Source organism: Lissotriton vulgaris, chromosome 7 (genome assembly GCF_964263255.1).
Source record: "Lissotriton vulgaris chromosome 7, aLisVul1.2, whole genome shotgun sequence".
Taxonomy (NCBI): domain Eukaryota; kingdom Metazoa; phylum Chordata; class Amphibia; order Caudata; family Salamandridae; genus Lissotriton; species Lissotriton vulgaris.
In genome coordinates, this window is record NC_141695.1 from 483,259,918 (window position 1) to 483,280,458 (window position 20,541).

At 46.5% G+C, this 20,541-nt stretch overlaps 1 protein-coding gene across 1 annotated transcript in view; it reads left to right on the forward strand.

Moving 5' to 3' along the window:
* Positions 1-20,541, forward strand: part of DHRS7C (dehydrogenase/reductase 7C) — a 293,773-nt gene that overhangs the window by 126,185 nt on the left and 147,047 nt on the right. Inside the window, exon 4 of the mRNA XM_086930545.1 lies at positions 5,685-5,895. Coding sequence (XP_086786671.1) covers positions 5,685-5,895 — 211 coding nt within the window. The remainder of the gene's footprint in view (positions 1-5,684; positions 5,896-20,541) is intronic.

Here is a 20,541-nt window from a genome sequence, read left to right on the forward strand (position 1 = left end):
TGACCTTGGAAATATGGGCCCCTTTCATGCATTACTCTGTGTGAAAGGAGTGTTCCATTGATGTTGTTGTGGGTGTTCCTACGTAACATCCATGGAACCTGACACATTCCCACATCTGCAACATTTTGTAAAGCTTGGAATGTGTCCGAAACATATACCTCCCAGGGGAGGTGTAGGAGTGGCACAACGAGGAAAAATACTTCTATTTCTCCTCGTGTTTTCCTCTTTGCATTTTGCTGCACAAATAGAAAGAGGAAATGCCACGTAGATTGGTTTTGTACAGGAAGGTGTACCGTGCTGCACAAAAACAATCATCTCCGCAATGCAGGCACCCTTTTAAAATGACGCAAGGGTGATAGTGCAGGGGAAAACACATGGATGCGTTGTTTTGGTTGTTGATACGATGCATCCGTGTGCTTTGAAAATGACGAGTTGGGCACAGTAAAAGGGCATGCGGCAACCCGCTGCATAATTTTCTTGTAAATGAGGCCGATATTGTGGGAATGCCAGTGTAGAAAGAATAAACCTGCATCAGTACAGCAATGTATCCAGCACAGAGGCACACCTACAGATGAACAGGTCTATGCTTTAGGACACAGCAGGGTAAATGTCAGGTTGGCATTCCTAAATGGGAGTCTCAACACAGAGAAGGACACTAAGGGAATGCATAAATTAGATTGTTGATTGTATCTCTCAGTACTCTAACGGAAACTTGTCACCTCCTTAATCAGACAATATGCAACACAAATGACAGTTAACTCATTTACATAACATTGGCATCTCTAATACCCTGAAAATAGTACTTTCTTTGTAACATGCTGTTAACATAATATGCTTTTAATGGGTCTGAATTTGCAGTTGATAACAGGTGCCTAAAATGTGCACGTCCCCACCTTTCACTCATGCAGCAAAGGCTACTAAAATCTCTCAGCTAAAGACAAAATCTTCTTAGTTGTAAGGTGAGAATGCTCTGGGCTGCTACTTATAATTCAACTCTGGTCGAGTGACCTTTGTAGTAGCCTAATAGGAAGAGGGATTAACGAGAATTTAAATCATAATGTGCAGCGTGATAATTAGGACCACACAATAAATGTCTGATTCAATACCATGAAGTCAAAAAGGTGTATTACAAACTCAAAGCCCGACTAATATATATCAATCTCAAAAACACACTGTGAAAGTATAAAATCCCCAAAGGAGGATGAAAGTGTTTTACAATTATGGTCCTCAGCAGTACAGAACATATAAATATCTCAGTAGCCAATATACAGATAATAGGAAAAAGAATCTAGTGACTCGTTGAATAGTTTACATCCTTCTACCCATACAGGGAAAAGATTTACAGCATCTATTAAACCCTACACTAAACTAAGGCTCCAAGAAAACCTATTGAAGCAAGATAGCAAGGAAGGTGTCAGCATCAGAACTTCTATAGAAATACTATAAGTAAAGATGCGTATATAGCATGAGCCCACACAATCAGAAATCTCAAGAGAGGTCTGTACTTCTCCGAGTCTAAAGGGAATCTGACTAAACCCAAGGGGGTTTCACTAATTAAAATGCACAAAGAACATTCGAGAGACCATGACTTCATATACATCATAATATGTTTTCCAGTTCCCAGAAAGAGCTTGGCACCTTGATCACTACTCCCAAATTTGAGTCTCTGCTTTCAAAGCGGCCTTGGTTCCTTCCTTCGTCTGATAGTACCAACTGGTAACACTCCTTTCGTTCTTCATTAAAATCATTTAACCTTGCCAGCTCTTCCTCTCCTCTCTATCTCTGAAATGCAATGTGTTTTTCACTAACTAACGAATGCCTTTGGTCTGCACCTGCAAAGGAGAAAAACATGCAGAAAAACATCTTTCATGTTAATATTAACTGTCTCGACTGTAAGCTTTAGGCCCACAATTATGCTAACTTAACATTTCTCCTTAAAATATATTAGTTCTACAACCTACATATAATCCAATAAAGGAATTCTTTAATAATGCTTCAAGTTATATCATGCAGTACTCTTATATGTGGCACAATAGACTAATTCATTTCATTAAATCAAAACCGACAACTGTTTGCAGTTTATAAGGAAAAAATTAACACATGTATGGTTCATTCTTACTAATCCCTGGTGAATGCACTGAATTAAATGGATTTTAGGGAACTACCTTACAATCTAAATCCATAGAAGACTCATATCTGCAGTCCAGATGTTTCTGAAATGGAAAACATTAATATGCACACAAATATATATCAATAGACAATAGATGTACTTTTATACCTTCAGTGCACCATATCTCTTTTTATTATTGTATCACACAAGTACATCGGGCCAAGTGTAAATACATATATGTGTGGCCTAACCAAAGCTAGATGAATGGAAAATTGAGGCAATATTATGCTGCTACAAATGTAAAAAGTGGAGTCAGACTGGGCCAGCAAATAGGCCTGGGTACCAAAATAAATGTGCCCCCTATGTGAAAATCATATAGTTAAAAAGTGGCCCACGTTTTCAAATGAGGGCAGTGTTGAACTTGTAAAGCCAGGTTGTATAATTTTTCTTCAAGATCCAGGCATCTGCAAGCATTTGTGCATTCTGCAGATAATGTTTATGATAATACCAGAGAAAAAAGCGATCCACCAGGCCATAAAACAGACCCACAAACAACCAAGAAACTGGTCCACGCACTGAGCAATTAGACCAGCCCTTCGGGCTCTGCCAGATTGTCCTATAAACCAGTTTGACTATGTAAAGAATCCAAGGACGGGCCCCATATGGTTCTGATCAGAATCAGAAATATGTTCGCTTAAAACTTTTAAACCCTTGGGGATCAAATACTGTATTTCTACTTTGAAAGAACATAATTTATTGCTATTCCATTTAATGAGTTTGGAATTTGTCAATAATGATAGTAAAGAAATTGGTATGTGAGGAAATGTGAAATACAACTGTGTTCACCATCGGGAACAGTAATGATAATTAATTGTCTAAACTCAATGCATCTATCTTACAAACCATGCATTGCCAAATAAACACACACAAAATGAATAATTTACCTTTGCTGTTTTTATTGAAACGTTTATTGATGTTTTTCCTCAGATGATATTTACGGGATAGTAATTTTTTTCAACGTGAGTTTGCCTTTAGACCTACCCTGAAATTGTGTGGTCACGTCATAGACAGTTGGTGATGAGCTTCAGCATTGCTTATTTTAACAAGATCCAGTAAATTCTTTGTATTTCCAAATTCTCCTAGCAGTAGTTAGAATTTTCTGTTTTCCCTTTTAAATTGAATTACACTGTCACCTTTCATTTGTCTCTACTGCTCTCAGTTTGACATCTGATCCTCCCTCATATCTTGCGAGTGCCATTGGTTCAGGCTTGCGGGCCATGTCGCTTCCTTTTCTTTACAGAACTAGGCTTCTGCGACCACAGGTCGGAAAGAGAGTCTGAGAGACCTCCTCTAGTTTCTGCTCCTTAAGGTTTATCGTATTTTATGTTATATTTACATTTTTGTGATAATAGTGTGTTACACATAGAAATAATTAAGGACAAATTGGATACACAATTCAAAATGAAAGTGGTCTTTGAAATACACAGAAAATCGTTAAAAGCAATGGGGATATCGGATGTTATGGAGGGAGAAATGATTACACTATATAGCACTTATTGGTATGTAGGTGTGAACACTTAGTTTGCAAGGTGTTGCTTGGAGAGGCAGGATTCCAATTCCCCCCTAAACTGAAACACATTTTATTGGCATCCACAAACGTGGAGTGCTCCACAAACACTGAGTTAGCCCATTTTATCAATTGTATTTAACACAAGAGTAGCATAGAAACAGCCAACATGTTTCGTCGACTGCCTGTGGACATCATCAGCGGTACAAAAGGGGGTGGTGATGGACGGAGCATCTGAATCAATCAAACACTCACACCCAGTCAAAAGATCTGGGTTTGATCCATCACCGTTCTTTAGCCCACTCTGCCACCCCAGTTCAGACATGGCTATATGCAAATTAGTCTGACCCTGTGCCTCGTGGGAACAGTCCAGCCCAAACTGCCAAGCCATGTCTTCCCTGGACCGGAAACAAGCTACAGAGGACCGGTTTCTGGCATTCCAGCCGTCTTCAGCCCGGCTTGCTTGAATCCAGTGGCAAAGTGAGCAAGGGACTCACGTCTGAGCATACCCTGCCACACTTATGGCAGCCAAAAGCGGTACAAAAGGGGGTGGTGATGGACGGAGCATCTGAATCAATCAAACACTCACACCCAGTCAAAAGATCTGGGTTTGATCCATCACCGTTCTTCAGCCCACTCTGTCACCCCAGTTCAGACATGGCTATACGCAAATCAGTCTGACCCTGTGCCTCATGGGAACAGTCCAGCCCGCACTGCCAAGCCATGTCTTCCCTGGACCAGAAACAAGCTACCGAGGACTGGTTTCTGGCTTTCCAGCCGTCTTCAGCCCAGCTTGCTTGAATCAAGTGGCAAAGTGAGCAAGGGACTCACGTCTGAGCATACCCTGCCACACTTATGGCGGCCAAAAGCGGTACAAAAGGGGGTGGTGATGGACGGAGCATCTGAATCAATCAAACACTCACACCCAGTCAAAAGATCTGGGTTTGATCCATCACCGTTCTTTAGCCCACTCTGCCACCCCAGTTCAGACAGGACGTCATCAGGGCATGATCAGTCATCGTGTTGGTTTTGCCAAGTAATTAGCCAAAAAAGTTGTTTCAAGACTTGGATTTCATGGTTTGTAGTACGTCACTATGTCTTGTTAATCCTTCATATATCTAGGGCTGGTTGAAAGCACTGAAGCAAAGTATATCAAATAATAAAAACCAGACACCTTAATAAGCATCGGTCATCCGAATCAGTCGGCATCTCCCTGGAAATGAATAGGCTTTAAAAAATAGCATTTTGGACTACTATGAGGGAGGTATGGCTGCTGTTTATGCTGGCTGTTTCTCTGTTGTCTGTACATTTTATTGACATCTTAGTTCCTCAGGAAGAGAATTCCACAAAGTCTGAGGCATGAAGACTGTGGAGTTGGGGGAAAATTATGTTTTAATTGTCTAGTCACAGATTTTTTTGAATAAAGTGAGATGTGAAATATGTTTAAAATGTGTATCCTGCCAATTTATACTTAATGTGAGCTTCAGTCAGAAGCCAGTGGAGATCCCTCAACATACACTTGATATGATTGAACCTTTTCTTCCCTTGCAGTAGTCTTTGAGCCTTGAGGGATAAGAGGGAGATTTGTGAAAGCCCTTTGAGAACTACATTGCCATAGTTCCACCATGAAGTTGCTTTAGGTAGGATAACAGAACAGAAGTAGCTGCGGTCTAGGAATTGCTTCAGTTCTATTACAGAATGGAGAGCTTGTGTGCTGATGTTCATGTTCTGGTTCTGCATCTTCTTCCTACTGAGTACAACAAAAAAATTCACATTTCAAAACTGCTGCACAGAAACACAGCAGCAGAATCTGCTTTTAAATTATAGTGGTTGAAGATGTTTTGCACCAGGACTCTGCCTGAAGCTACCTCCAAGTATATGAAAGAGCAGCTGTTAAAATGTTTTGCGATCCAGCTCCCAAAATCAAAAATTGTATATCTTAATATTGAGAGGTCGACATTGCATGTAACCTTAATAGGTTATATTTTATGTTTTTTTATCTACCAGACATTTACACCAAAGCTGGTTCTTCTCGATATCAGCGATATAACGTGTGTCCAAGATGTTGCCAAAGAAATCCTGGATAGCTATGGATGTGTGGATGTTCTGATAAACAATGCCAGCATGAAAGTAAAAGGACCAGTCCAAAGTGTGACTCTGGATCTGGATAAAAAGATCATGGATGCCAACTACTTTGGGCCTATAACAGTAACTAAAGGTAATCTCTTTTTGATCCATTAGTTCTTCATTCTTGGAGCTTAATTTAGAGAACTGTGTTAATGGAATTTACTTTAGTACCTGTATTAACTCTTAATTCTAGATGAGAATCCAGTGGATGAATATTCTCTGCCATAATATAGGTCTTTTTTCTGGCAGTTGATGATAAACGGGCCACAAATCTATTTTGTGCCCGATTCTAAGCCAATCGCGATTCAGACTATCTACTTTGGAAATCCCTGTGGGTATTTTATAGAGGGATTTGTGGGTGATGGATGGTATATGAATGGATTGGAAAGGGGTATCAAAAGTGGGTTTACCATTCTGTGAAACAGAAAATGTGTATTAATCCCCATTTTGACGGGAGAAAATTCAGAATCGGGAAGTAACTCAAGATTTGACCTTTCTTCCTCAAATTAGAAGTTTAGCTTGAACATGGCGCTGTCTAGCAACTTGCTGTAATTAGTCTGTTGGCTTTATACCCGCCCACAGATTTGTGATTCGCAGGTTCCTCTGTCACTCTTGTAATCTTTGTTTCTATTTGTTTGTGGCATGCATTGGTCATGCCTCCTCAGTGTTTATCCTCCCCAAGCGCATCAACCAAGTATAGTCTTCTTCCACTGCTGCTCTTTATTCTGTGTTTTGTGGGACTTTTTTTGTGTTTGCAGTCGCACTGCAGTGACCACCGATGACTAGCTTTCTTCGTGAAATCAAGCAACTTTATAGGTCAGGTCTAGGCAGTGCACATGTGCTGTCTTCGAGACATTCCTTTAATCTGTTCTGCACCCTCCATTACTTGTTTTAACTTTTGTCCACCCACTCCGAAGGTATCGAAGTGCTGGCTCGAACCCGGTTCCCCAGCTTCAAAGTCGGTCGCTCTAGCCTCTACACTATATCCTCTTTATTGCCCGCTCTGCCTGTTTCCCCGCTCCCTCCTCCACTGCACCAATCACAGGATGTTGAGCTCCCTGTGAGAAGGTGGCCTGATATGCAGTGCTCACTATTCTAGTGAACACTATATATCAGTCCAGCAACCCTTATTGATGATTGGTTGTAAGTCAACCTTATAGACCAGCTATCCTAGTAGCATGGATACAAGCAGTCTAAGGCTAAAGACTCGAGAGGGCGTGTTAAGCCAGCTGTGATACCACACATATACCCCTTGAACACCAAGTGAAAGGACACCACACAAGTGTTATGAAAATAACAGTGTATTTATTAAAATCACAACAGCCCTGTACTCTTTATGAGGACAGGGTACTAAGCACAACACAAAACTCTTACGAAAATACTTAAGTTAGCACAGTATATACAAATGCCCGAGGGGCACGGAAAACCATATACTCTGAAAGTGGAATGCGAAATTACTAGCAGGTAAGTACAGTACTAATAGGCTTAGGAATCGCTAGGACTTGACTATAGAATCTTCAGATTACTTCTAGGAGGCCTAGGGGACTCGGGTGCAGAGTGTGCACTCTCACGCGTGATGCGGGACAAAGTCTATGGTAGCTAGTAATGACAAAGTTAGTGTTCTCGGGCGAACCCGACCTGGTAGAAGGAAAACGAAAGTGGATCCTGACCCTTGGATAGTGAGGCTATGCTGGGGCACCGAAATGCCGAAGTTACCTAGCCCAGGGGCTGCAGCTGCATAGGTCTCAAATGACGTCGGGAATCCTCGTAGACGGACCAGGAGCCTGGAAGAAAGAAGTTGCTGGCAGGCGACCAGTGAAGAAAGTTTGATGGATCCAAGCCTGGATCGAAGGAAGATGACACCTGAAAGCAGAGGGGACCAAGTTCGAGACTACTAGCCAGTAGTCAGGTGGCACCAGGAGGGCACCGGAGGGTAGTCACCTCGACTAGGTGAGTGGGTGACGCTGTGCTCGCAGATCTCACGGACCAGGAGGCGTTGTCGGCGACCAGGATGGAGGAGCGAGCTGTCCCACGATGGATGAAGCTGTCGGCGTCGCTGGACCCAGGATTGGGCAACAAAGCCTTGGCAAATTCAAGCCCACGCGGTGGACTCAAAATGGCGTCTGGAGTGGACCAGGAGGGTCCGGGGTGCCTCTCTTGAAGAAGGAAGCAAGGGCCAGTCTGGAGCAACCAGACCAGCAGCAGTGATGTCGTCGGGCGTCGTGAAGAAGGCCACAAGCCAGCCGGCTAGTAGCCACACAGCGCGGTGAGCAGGCAAAAGCAGAAGGGCCCCACGCAGATCGTGGAGATGCTGGAGGGCTGATCTTCGGTGCTGGAGCTGCTCAGGCTTGGGGCTTCTCGGACCCCAAAGCACTCACCAGTGGAGCACACGGTGGGCTTGTTGCAAAGAAGTCGTGCAGTCTTGGCGATCGTCGGTCCCTCGAGGTCTCGTCGCACTCACGGTTCTCAGCTTTGCTGTAGAGGTGAGTAGAGGTCAGAGGTGCCAGGGAAGCCGGGTCTCGTCGAGCTGGGTCGTCGGATTCCGGAGGAAGGACTTGCAGCAGACCGCAGTGTTCTTAGGATGGTGCCCGCTTGATGCAGGGTGACTACTCCTTAGCCACAAGGGAGAATCTTGAAGAAGGAAATCTTGATGTCTTTCGCAGAAATTCGTGTCTTGATTCCAAAGATGATCTAATTTGAACAGGGGGCCCGCTCCTATCTTTATACTAAAAAAGGGGGCTGACCCGGTGACTAGGTCCTGCCTATGGGTGGGACTAGGAGGGGGGTGGTTACACCCCTCTCCCATGCCGGACTTCCCCCAGGCCAGGGGCTGGTGTGCCCCTGGAACTGGTTCTGACCGGCCTATGCGTAGTGAGCACCGGGGTGCCACTCAGCAGTCACCTTCCTGTAAAGCCCTGCCTACCCAGGATACACAAAACCCTGTCTGGGACGGTGCTAGCACCGCCCTCGACAGGAAACCCTTTGTCCAGGCTCCCCTCGCTGGAAGGACTCCCAGCTGCAGGGGGTCAGACTCGTGTCTGTGGTGGCAGCATCCATTTTGTGGAGCTGAGGCTTCGTTTAACTTTAACCGGGGTTCACAGTTACATACATGTCGTGTCCCTCTAGAAGGGTGGAATGCTAACCCCGTCGCCAGAATTGGCGAGGGTTTAGTATTCCAATTCGTATGACACCTTACTCTACATGTTTTGATAAAGCAATACCAAAGATAGCATTTAACCGCGAGGATTATAATGCACTTAAGAGTATATGGTATGCGATATCATGGAACAGCTATTAGGACTTGGTTCCGCAAGCTGCATACAGGCTCAGCTCATGCCAGAGCACCATCTCACACAATTCCAAGCACTCTGCCTTCAGGATTGTCAAGGCCTGCCATAGGAGTGACTGATAGGAATCTGTGTGTCCATTTTAGGGTTAGATATAGGTATACTATATCTACAGCAAAGGGTGATTACACGACTTTGCCCCAGCTGTCATGCAGCCAGTTGTGTCAAATTTAGGAGGCCAGCCAGGGGTGGCATAATACATGCTTCAGCCCCTGGTAGGCCCTGGGTACACCTATGCCCTGAGTTACAGGGTCTGATAAGGTGGCCCAGTACCAATTGGTAAATGCACCTAGGGTACATGTGGGAATTTAGAGAGAGAACAGCCAGGCTGTGGGTCTGATTGGCAGGCCCACAGCCAGAGAAAGTCGTAAACCAGTGAAACAAAAGCAAAAAATCTGGGTGATCATAGGATTGCAGACCCTACTCTCCTACATGACCCCCCCCCCCCCAAACTTTGGGACAATAAGCTAACCTTGACCAGGTGAGTCTTCTTGTTCTAAGTGGAAATATCTGGAGAGCCCATCGGCATTGCCATGATCAGTACCAGGTCTATGTTCCACTGTAAAGTCCATCCCCTGTAGGGAAATGGACCACCTAAGCAGTTTGGGGTTTTCACCCTTCATCTGATTTAGCCACAAGAGGGGCTTATGGTCGGTCTGAATCTTGAAGTGAGTGCCAAACAAGTATGGCCTCAGCTTCTTCAGGGCCCAAACCACAGCAAAGGCCTCCCTCTCAATAGCTGACCAATTCTTCTCTCTGGGGGTCAGCCTTCTGCTTATAAAAGCAATGGGCTGGTCTTGACCATCAAAATTCAGTTGAGATAGAACAGCTCCCACACCCAACTCAGAAGCATCTGTTTGGACAATGAATGGTTTGGAGTAGTCTGGACTCTTAAGGATAGTTGCTGTGCACATGGCCTGCTTTAGGTCATCGAATGCTTTTTGACAGCCTGCTGTCCACTGAACCTTTTTTCAAGAAACACAAGGGTTCCACCTATCATCCAAATAGCAGCGCGGTAACACGGTGCCCCTTTCCTCATTCTTACAGATTATTAATTGCTCCCTGCGTGGCGAAACGTTGTCACAAAACAGAAACCCCCCCTGAGGTAACTGTGGTTCGGTGCCCAAGTAAGTGGACCATTTTAAGCACTAAAATCTACACGCGACTAGCTAGTCATCGAACAAGCAGTGTACTAAGTCGCACTCTGTCACCTCTGTTTCAGATAAAGGAACTTCACCCCATGTGGCGAAGATGTGGCTCAGCTTCCTTAAAAACGCAGGTAACCGAGTTATAATGGCTTTCAAGCATTCCCTTCCTGTGCACCTGGCCAGTACTTATTTACTCCATTACTCTGGTGCAGTGTAGGCCTCTATGCCTAGACGACATTTCCCCTTATCCAGAATTGACTGTGGGCAGGATTTACACAAGGTACGAATTGTTTTGTAAATCGCACTGTCCCGAGATTAATGGCTAGAGGATCCGCTAGATAGTAAACACTCTGTTTTGTTTCATTTTAAATAGTGCCCATGGACTAGATCCAGTCTGCCCTGATGAGAATTCTGCAAATTGTTAATCAGGATTCGAAACGCGTCGGCACTCTCCTTTCCTTGTTTGACCGGTTGGCCATTGTCATTTGTTGTAGAAACGGACTATTCCTGATATTCAATTGATAAGTTCCTGTTCAGGTTTTGGGAGTTCAAATACTGTAAACACTGTTTTCCATTTTTCTCCCCGGGTTCCTAAATGTTTGTAAGAGCCCCTGTTTCACAAATGCAAAAAGTTTCTTGGTCCATGTATTTAATGTGATGTGTGTATATGTCTACAAGTCACTGTTTTTCTAATTGTTCACTACATGTTTGGGTTCATTGCACATTCGTATTTATTGTTTTGAATTTTCTATATGGCTCAGACATGAGGTTGATAGTGATCTTTGTTCTGTTTGTTGTGAATTCTTCTTTTGTAAACTGAGTACCAAATTGTAAAACATAAATGGTTTCTTGTAAACTAACTAGTTGTGGTTTACTTGTACATGAACTAGTATGTACTTTAAGTAAGTTTGGAGGCATAGGCAAACTTTCTATTTTCATACTGAACCTTTTTTGGCATTTTCTTACTTGTCAGTTCATTTAATGGAGTCACAATTGATCCATAGTTCCTGACAAACTTTCTGTAGTAACCAGTCAGGCCCAAGAAAGCTCGAACCTGAGTCTGGGTGGTTGGAGGAGCCCAGTCCCTGATTGACTGTATTTTGCTCTCCGGTGGCTGAACCTGGCCTCCACCTACAAGGTGGCCCAGGTATACAACCTGTGTCTGCCCTATCTGGCACTTGGTGGCCTTGATAGTGAGGCCTGCTGCTTGCAGAGCCTCTAACACTTTCCTCAGGTGGACCAGGTGATCCTCCCAGGTGGAGCTAAAGACAGCAATATCATCTAGATATGCTGCACAGAAGTCATCCAGCCCAGTGAGAACATGATTCACCAACCTTTGGAAGGTGGCAGGTGCATTTTTCAGACCAAAGGGCATTACCACAAATTGATAATGCCCACCAGGGGTTGAAAATGCTGTCTTGGGCTTGGCATCCTCAGCTAACCTGATTTGCCAATACCCAGCTGTCAGGTCAAATGTGCTTAAGTAGTTGGCAGAAGCCAATCTATCTATAAGCTCATCTGCCCTTGGTATTGGGTGGGCATCAGTCTTAGTGACTGCATTGAGACCCCTGTAGTCTACGCAGAACCTCATCTCTTTCTTACCACCCTGGGTGTGAGGTTTTGGCACTAGAACTACTGGACTAGCCCAAGGGCTATCTGAGGGTTCAATGACTCCCAACTCCAACATTTTCTGCACTTCAGTTTTTATGCAGTCTCTAACATGATCAGGCTGCCTGTAGATTTTACTCTTAACTGGCAGGCTGTCACCAGTGTCAACCTCATGGGTGCACCAATTGGTCTGATTGGGTGTCAGAGAGAACATATGTCTGAAAGACTGAAGAACCTGTTTACAGTCTTTCTGTTGATGCTCAGAGAGGCTGCCACAAAAGACAACACCATCTACTGACCCATCATCAGGATTCTGAGTGAGCAGGTCTGGGAGAGGGTCACTCTCTTCCTCCTGTCCCTCATCTATGGCCATGAGCAAGCTCATGTCCTTCCTGTCGACATATGCTTTGAGCCTGTTGACATGGAGTACCCTGTGGGGACTCCTGGGAGTTCCAAGGTCCACCAGGTAGGTGACCTCTCCCTTTTGCTCAAGAATTGTGTGGGGCCCAGACCATTTGTCTTTGAGTGCTGCTGGGGCCACTGGCTCCAACACCCACACCTTCTGTCCAGGCTGGTAAACAGTCAGGACAGCCTTTTGGTCATGCCAAGCTTTTTGAAGTTCTTGACTGGCCTTAAGGTTTTCAGATGCCTTCTCCATATACTCAGCCATCCTGGAGCGGAGACCAAGTACATAGTCCACTATGTTGGTTGCAGGCTTTTTGAGAGGTCTCTCCCATCCTTCCTTCACCAAACACAGGGGGCCTCTCACAGGATGCCCATACAAAAGTTCAAAAGGGCTGTAGCCAACCCCCTTTTGTGGGACCTCTCTGTAAGCAAACAGAAGGCAGGGAATCAGGACATCCCATCTATGCCTGAGCTTTTCAGGTAGTCCATGAATCATCCCTTTTAGGGTCCTGTTGAACCTTTCAACAAGCCCATTGCACTGTGGATGATAGGGTGTAGTGAACTTGTAGTTGACACCACATTCCTTCCACATAGCAGTTAAGTAGCTTGACATGAAGTTTGCACCTCTGTCAGAGACAACCTCCTTAGGGAAGCCCACTCTGGAGAACACTCCAACTAGGGCCCTTGCCACCACAGGTGCTGTAGTGGTCCTAAGTGGAATAGCTTCAGGATACCTGGTGGCATGATCCACTACCACCAGTATAAACTTGTGCCCTGATGCTGTCTGGGGTTCCATTGGACCAACAATGTCAATCCCCACTCTTTCAAAGGGCACCCCCACCACAGGCATTGGTATAAGGGGGGCCTTTGTTGTGCCACCTGACTTACCACTGGCTTGGCAAGTGACACAGGAGCGACAAAACTCCTTGGTATCCTCATTCATGTGAGGCCAGTGAAAGTGTGAGACAAGCCTGTCCCAAGTCTTTGTCTGGCCTAAGTGACCTGCTAAGGGAATCTCATGGGCCAAGGTAAGGAGGAAACCTCTCTGAGTCAAGGGTACAACCAGCCTCCTGGTCATGCCAGGCTTGGGGCCTCTTGCCTCAGTGTACAGGAGTCCATCTTCCCAGTATACCTTGTGGGTACCTGTGGCGTTCCCAGCAGCCTCAGCAGCAGCCTGCTGTCTGAGGGGTTCAAGGGAAGGGCAGTCTAACTGGTCCTTCCCCAGGTCTTCCCTTGAGGGTCCCCCTGAACCCAAGAATTCAACTTGATCAAGTTCAAACTCTCTAGGCTCAGTTTCCCTCAATTCCTGTAGGTCAGCCTCCTCTGAGACTTGATCCTCAACCTGGGGCAAGGGGGAAGGCACAGCCTTAACCCTACTGCTCTTCTTCTTGGAAGGTGTCTGGTCCATTGTTCCAGGATCCAGCACCTGTTCAGTGGGGCATCTTCTGGCCTGTGACCTAGTCACAGCAAACACATGTGCTGGCAAACCTAACATTTCCATGTGAGTCCTCTGCTCCACTTCTGACCATTGTGATGACTCCAAATCATTGCCCAACAAACAATCCACTGGGAGGTCTGAACTAACTACAACCTTCTTTTGGCCAGTTACCCCTCCTCAGGAGAAAGCTACAATTGCCATACTGTGATTGGTAGTGACATTGCTTGCATTGGTCACCAGGAAATCTGTACCTGGCATGATCTGTCCAGGGTCCACAAAGTTAGGTGTCACCATTGTGACACTGGCACAAGTGTCCCTATAGGCCTGAGCCATTTTTCCATTAATGAAAGGTGTCTGTCTGTATTTGCCCAAAGTATTGGGACTTATATCAGGGGACATATCCACGTCCCCTGTACAAACAAGGACAGCCTGAGTGAGTGTGCCAACTAAGTTGTCACCCCCTCAGAACCCAGGGTTAACCCAACTAAACCCTTGGGAGGTGCACTACCACTGCTGACTGTACTAGGGGGCACAGGTGCCTTAGGGGCTGCAGTGGCAGGAGTCTGCCCTCCTCCTTTCTTGGTGCACTCACTAAACCAGTGAGTTTTACTTTTGCAGTATTGGCACCACCTTTTAGATTGGCCTTCTTGATTTTTCTTCTTCTGGGGAGCCTGACCCCCACCCTCTTTGGGTTGTTGGGGACCTGTCGAAGACTTCTGGTCATTTTGTTCCCCCTTAGAATCTTTACCCTTCTGGTATGCTTTCTTCTGACCACCTTGATTCTGGCCCTGGTTCTGTTTAACTCTTGTTCTGACCTATCTGTCTGCCTTCTTTCCCAATTCTTGGGGAGAGGTCAGATCTGAGTCAACAAGATGCTGATGCAACAACTGGTTCTGACAATTGTTTAAAATTTGTTCTCTCATGATCAAATTATACAATCCTGTGTAATCAGTAACCTTACTGCCCAGCAACCAGCCCTCCAAAGCCTTAGTGGCACAATCTACAAAGTCAGACCAATCTTGAGACTGAGTTTTCTGGGTATCCCTGAACAGTAACCTGTATTGTTCAGTGGTTAGGCCAAACCCATCAATCAGTGTATTTTTCAAGATTTGGTAATTGTTAGCATCCTCCACTCTAGTAGTGAGGAGCGTATCTCTACCTTTTCCTTCAAAGGAGAGCCACAAGATAGCTGCACACTGACTCTGGGGAACACCCTGCACAGTGCAGGCTCTCTCCAAAGCAGTAATCCATTTGTGGATGTCATCCCCTTGCTTAAAGGGGGGCACTATCTTATTCAGGTGCTTTGTATCAAAACTCCTTTCCCTATTGCTAGGTACAATGCTGCCACCAGTGGGGACTACCCCACTTAACTGTTGCGCTCTAGCAAAGGCAAGCCTCTCTTTGGCCAGGGCAAGTTCTTCCCTTTCAATCCTCAGATTGACTGCCCTTTCTTTAGCTTCATACACTCTCCTCTGAGGGGAAGTCATCCCTCTGTGAGAAGAGTTGTGAGAGCCATTGGTTTGAATGGATCTGCCAGAGCCTCTTGACAGAGATCTAGCTCGTCCATTCCCAATGTTAAGCTGGCCTGAGAGAGGTCCCAAGGGTCCCCTAGTACCAATCTCATGCCTGCTTAAGTTGGACCTGGTTAGTCTGCTGACTTCTACCTGTCCCTTGTCTGCCTCATCCCCAGAGGGATCCTCATCCTCCTCCCCCTCTTCAGCCTCTGCTGAGAAGTGGATTAGGTCAGGGTCTCCTCTGGTTCCCTCAAGGGGAGGCATGCTTCCATCTGGATTAGAAGAGCTAAGACGTTTCTCAGCTTTTCTGGCATCATAGGTCTCTAAGAGACCAATCAGAAAGGAAGTTGTGGGGTTAGACCCCTGTTTTATCTTCCTGGAGGTACACAGCTGTCTCATCTCCTGGAAGCTAAGAGCAGCATATCTGGAAATGGGGACCTGTGGAGGGTCCACTGACACAAGGGGAGACTCAGAGTTTCCTCCTTTGTCTGACATGCTGATTCTAGAGTGGTGTAAGTGATGCACCTACCTACACTATGTGATTGCCTACTGATCCCTTGCTAAGAGTTGCAGCCAAGGTGTGCTAAGCCTTGAGGAGCTACAACAGCTGGTTCAGTAGAACTCAGAGTATTCTAAGCTAAGTTATATGTACCTACAAGTACTTATGTGATCTTTCAACAAGATATTCTTAGGATACGTGTGGTAAAACAACAGCAAGCTCAAATCCCAACCGCTGCTCACCAATGTGAGAAGGTGGCCTGATATGCAGTGCTCACTATTCTAGTGAACACTATGTATCAGTCCAGCAACCCTTATTGATGATTGGTTGTAAGTCAACCTTATAGACCAGCTATCCTAGTAGCATGGATACGAGCAGTCTAAGGCTAAAGACTCGAGAGGGCGTGTTAAGCCAGCTATGATACCACACATATACCCCTTGAACACCAAGTGAAAGGACACCACACAAGTGTTATGAAAATAACAGTGTATTTATTAGCTTGAACATGGCGCTGTCTAGCAACTTGCTGTAATTAGTCTGTTGGCTTTATACCCGCCCACAGATTTGTGATTCACAGGTTCCTCTGTCACTCTTGTAATCTTTGTTTCTATTTGTTTGTGGCATGCATTGGTCATGCCTCCTCAGTATTTAACCCTCCCCAAGCGCAGCAACCAAGTATAGTCTTCTTCCACTGCTGCTCTTTATTCTGTGTTTTGTGGGACTTTTTTTGTGTTTGCAGTCGCACTGCAGTGACCACCGATGACTAGCTTTCTTCGTGAAATCAAGCAACTTTATAGGTCAGGTCTAGGCAGTGCACATGTGCTGTCTTCGAGACATTCCTTTAATCTGTTCTGCACCCTCCATTACTTATTTTAACTTTTGTCCACCCACTCCGAAGGTATCGAAGTGCTGGCTCGAACCCGGTTCCCCAGCTTCAAAGTCGGTCGCTCTAGCCTCTACACTATATCCTCTTTATTGCCCGCTCTGCCTGTTTCCCCGCTCCCTCCTCCACTGCACCAATCACAGGATGTTGAGCTCCCTGTGAGAAGGTGGCCTGATATGCAGTGCTCACTATTCTAGTGAACACTATGTATCAGTCCAGCAACCCTTATTGATGATTGGTTGTAAGTCAACCTTATAGACCAGCTATCCTAGTAGCATGGATACGAGCAGTCTAAGGCTAAAGACTCGAGAGGGCGTGTTAAGCGAGCTGTGATACCACACATATACCCCTTGAACATCAAGTGAAAGGACACCACACAAGTGTTATGAAAATAACAGTGTATTTATTAAAATCACAACAGCCCTGTACTCTTTATGAGGACAGGGTACTAAGCACAACACAAAACTCTTACGAAAATACTTAAGTTAGCACAGTATATACAAATGCCCGAGGGGCACGGAAAAGCATATACTCTGAAACACTCCCCTTCAGAATTATTCCTATATTCCCCAGCTTTCACGGCCACCCCAGCTCCATTATCTTGACATCTCCCTGCTTGACCTTGTTCTTTTAAAAGCCACCGCACATGCCCTACCACTCTCCGTTATATTGTTTAAAACTTACTCCCACTTTCCATTATCTTTAATCCGCCTGTTCTCTGGCGGACGTTTTGATCCTCTTGCCAGCGTCCTTTGTTTCCCACCCCCCACCCACTTGTACACAAAGCAACTCCAAGTTGCACAAACTTCGGGCACCTTGAGTCTGTACAAGGGAATTGGAGAGAAGGGCCAAAGATAGCTGTAATTTTTACAAGTGGCACTCATACTGGTGGTGAATAAGGTAATGTTTGCAGGTTTTGTCTTGGTTGAACTCAACCTCGTTAGATCCTCTGCTGCACTACCCAGGCTGTACCTTTGTCAAGTGTGCATCATGTACTGATCTCCCTACGGTTGTTCAGTCCTCCACCAGGTAAAGCAAGAGACCAGCGGCACTCTGCATGTTTACAAAATTGTTGGTGCAGCCAAAGTCATATGAGTAGCTTCAACGACACCGATATGGTATCCGTATACACTGAAAACTAAGAGTCAGCAAATGCATTAAAGTAGCCACTGTATATTTTTACAGCCATAATATTTCATTTTTGCACCTCAAGCAAAAGTCACAATATTTCGAATAATACTTTGTCGTGGTGGCATCGGAGAATACATCTTGATCGGCAAGCCTCGGAGATGCAAAGTTGAAAAAGTAAAACTATGTATGTTTTTTAAGAAATCTGCGTTGATAGTAGTAAGTAAACCATGTTAGCCCACCCTTTTTTATATTGTTTACCCAGGGTCTAGGAATACACAAAAATCCTCCTCTCTATTTAGATAGCATTTGTAAATTAATATCTGCTTAGATTCGTGTTGCTGCTGTACATACCCATTTTTGAATTTCTCTGCAGCAAAGCAATAGCCTCATAATACTGTGTTATCAATCCGTCCAGCCCGGTCTGCAGCAGACTATTGTTCTCACCGGTTGATGGAGTACACTGAGGAGCCCCTAATGGCAGAGGCGCTCGTCTGAGAAAGGTTCACATGCTGTTCAGCAACAAATAATTCAGCGCTTTGCCCAAGTTAGTTTGCAGGCTGAATTCGCTTCTTACACCGAGCCTGCATTCTTGCAGAGGCCGCCGCACCCGCCCGAAGGGTGGGGGAGGCTCGAAGGCCGGCGCCATAACCCTCGTGGTGCCACCAGCGGGGAAAAACTGGTTCTGGGCGCTTCGATGCGCACAGGAACCAGCGGAAACGGGGTGCGCACCAGCCACCCGACCGGAAGTGACCTGTTGACCTGGCGCCCCCCAAAGGATGTCCAATGGTCAACCTGGCTTTGTTTGAACCCCCCAATCAGGGGGACTCACCTGAGGCCTGCATGGAGGGCTCAGGAGGATTTAAGCGACGCCGCCCTCCCAGCAGAAGCACATCGCATTCGAGGAGCTGGGAGAACGGCGCGACAGCAACAACGACTGAAGAACAACTGAAGAAAAGAGGCGACGTGGCGAAGGACGAGGCAGGAAGACGGTGGGACTCCGGTAGAAGATCCAGGTCATCATCACCGAGGACGCCTTACGGAGCGCGGCGCGCCGTGCCAGCTCCCCCGAAGCAACAACAGGTAAAGACCGCGGCAAGCTCAGGGCTCGGGATAAGCACACGCAGTCAGCTGTGCCCCCGGCAGACGGCCTGACGCAGACGCGAGAAACTAAGAAGCCACACACAAGTGCGCAGAGACTCACGACATGTCGGAAGGCCAGCCGGACGAGATGGCGGAGGTACTGTTGAAGATCCGCGAGTTATCGGCCATCCACGGCGACGACTGGCTTCACCCCCACCTGGGCAAGGGGAAAGAGAACAGACCGGTGGAACAGGCGGACGAAGAACCAGGGCCTTCCGCACCCAAGAAGCTGAAAAACACGCCGATGAAGAGAACATCGAAGAGGAACCCTCCGAGGAAGGTGCGGCAGAAACCTCTTACGCCGAGGCCAGAGGGCAGTGAACAGGGCGAGACGACCGACAAAAAGAAAAAGGGTGAGCATATTAGCAACATCGTAAGGGAATGTCTAAAATCGCTAGCGCCGGGGCTACTCAATGGCATAGGGCAGGGGGTACCAGGGCCTAGTGAGCAGCGCGCGGAGGAAGCGGCAGGTCTCACGTGGCATATGGTCGACCCGGGGTGGGCCCGTCAAACAAGAGTGCAGGAGCAGGTAAGCTTGTCCGCCCAGGGGGAACAGGTTTCCCCGCTACCCGGTTGGGGTTACGGCCCCGTTTCAGGAAGCCCACCTCCGAGTGGGGTAGTCAACAATCATTACATCAGGCCATCCCCCGGCCCGGCGTCCCTGACTACGAAAGCCACCGGCCTGGCATGTCTTATCCCCCTAGCGGTAAAAGAGAGGATATGGCGCAAAGAATTCATTGACATATTTTTGCTGCTTGAAATACAGCTAGAAGGGCTTGATCTAACCACGTGCGACAGGAAAGAAGAGGACAGGGGAGAAAGGCGTGGGGCCAGAAAAGAGCGCAGTTTCGAAAATTGGTTAGACGCCTTCAGAATCATGGCGTGCATTATAGTGGAGAGGTTCCCCCATTGCGCGGCTGACTTGTGGCTGTACGAGGCCAATATCCACCTAGCACAGAGGCAGTTCCCGGGGGATGCCTGGCTAGAATACGATAAAGGGTTTAGATTAAAAATGCAGAGGCACCCCGAAATGGAGTGGAATGAGGAGGATGTCTCTGGCTTCATCCACAAGATGCTCACAGCCAAGGACGTTAGGACCTGGGCCGGAAAAGGCGACCAGCCCTTTCGGAGCTCATACCAAAAAGGGAAGAGTGGTTCTTATCAAAGGCGGTCGAACGGGAGATCAGACTCCCCAACCGCAACTAAGGCGATCTGTTGGAGATACGAGGCGGGGGACTGCTCATGGGGCTCGTCTTGTAAGTTTCAGCACGCATGCGCGAGCTGCGGGGGCAAGCATGCCACCGCCGCATGCAAAGGTTCCAAACGTGAAGCGAAAAGGGAGAAGAGAGAAAAGAGCAAGAAGCGTTAGCCCCAACGCAGGGGAAAAAAGGGGACTGGTGGACATTTGTAGGCGCCAGCTGGCCAGATCCCCCATTATTACACAACAGCTGCGCAGATTAACAAACAAATACCCGAACAAAGCAGAGGCCAGGTCACTGGTAGAGGGCTTCGAGCAAGGCTTTGTTATTCCATTTCATGGCCCGCTCCCCTCGGCGGGGGCGAGCAACCTGAAGTCGGCAAGCCAACACCCCGAAGTGGTTAGCGCCAAGATTGAGAAAGAAGT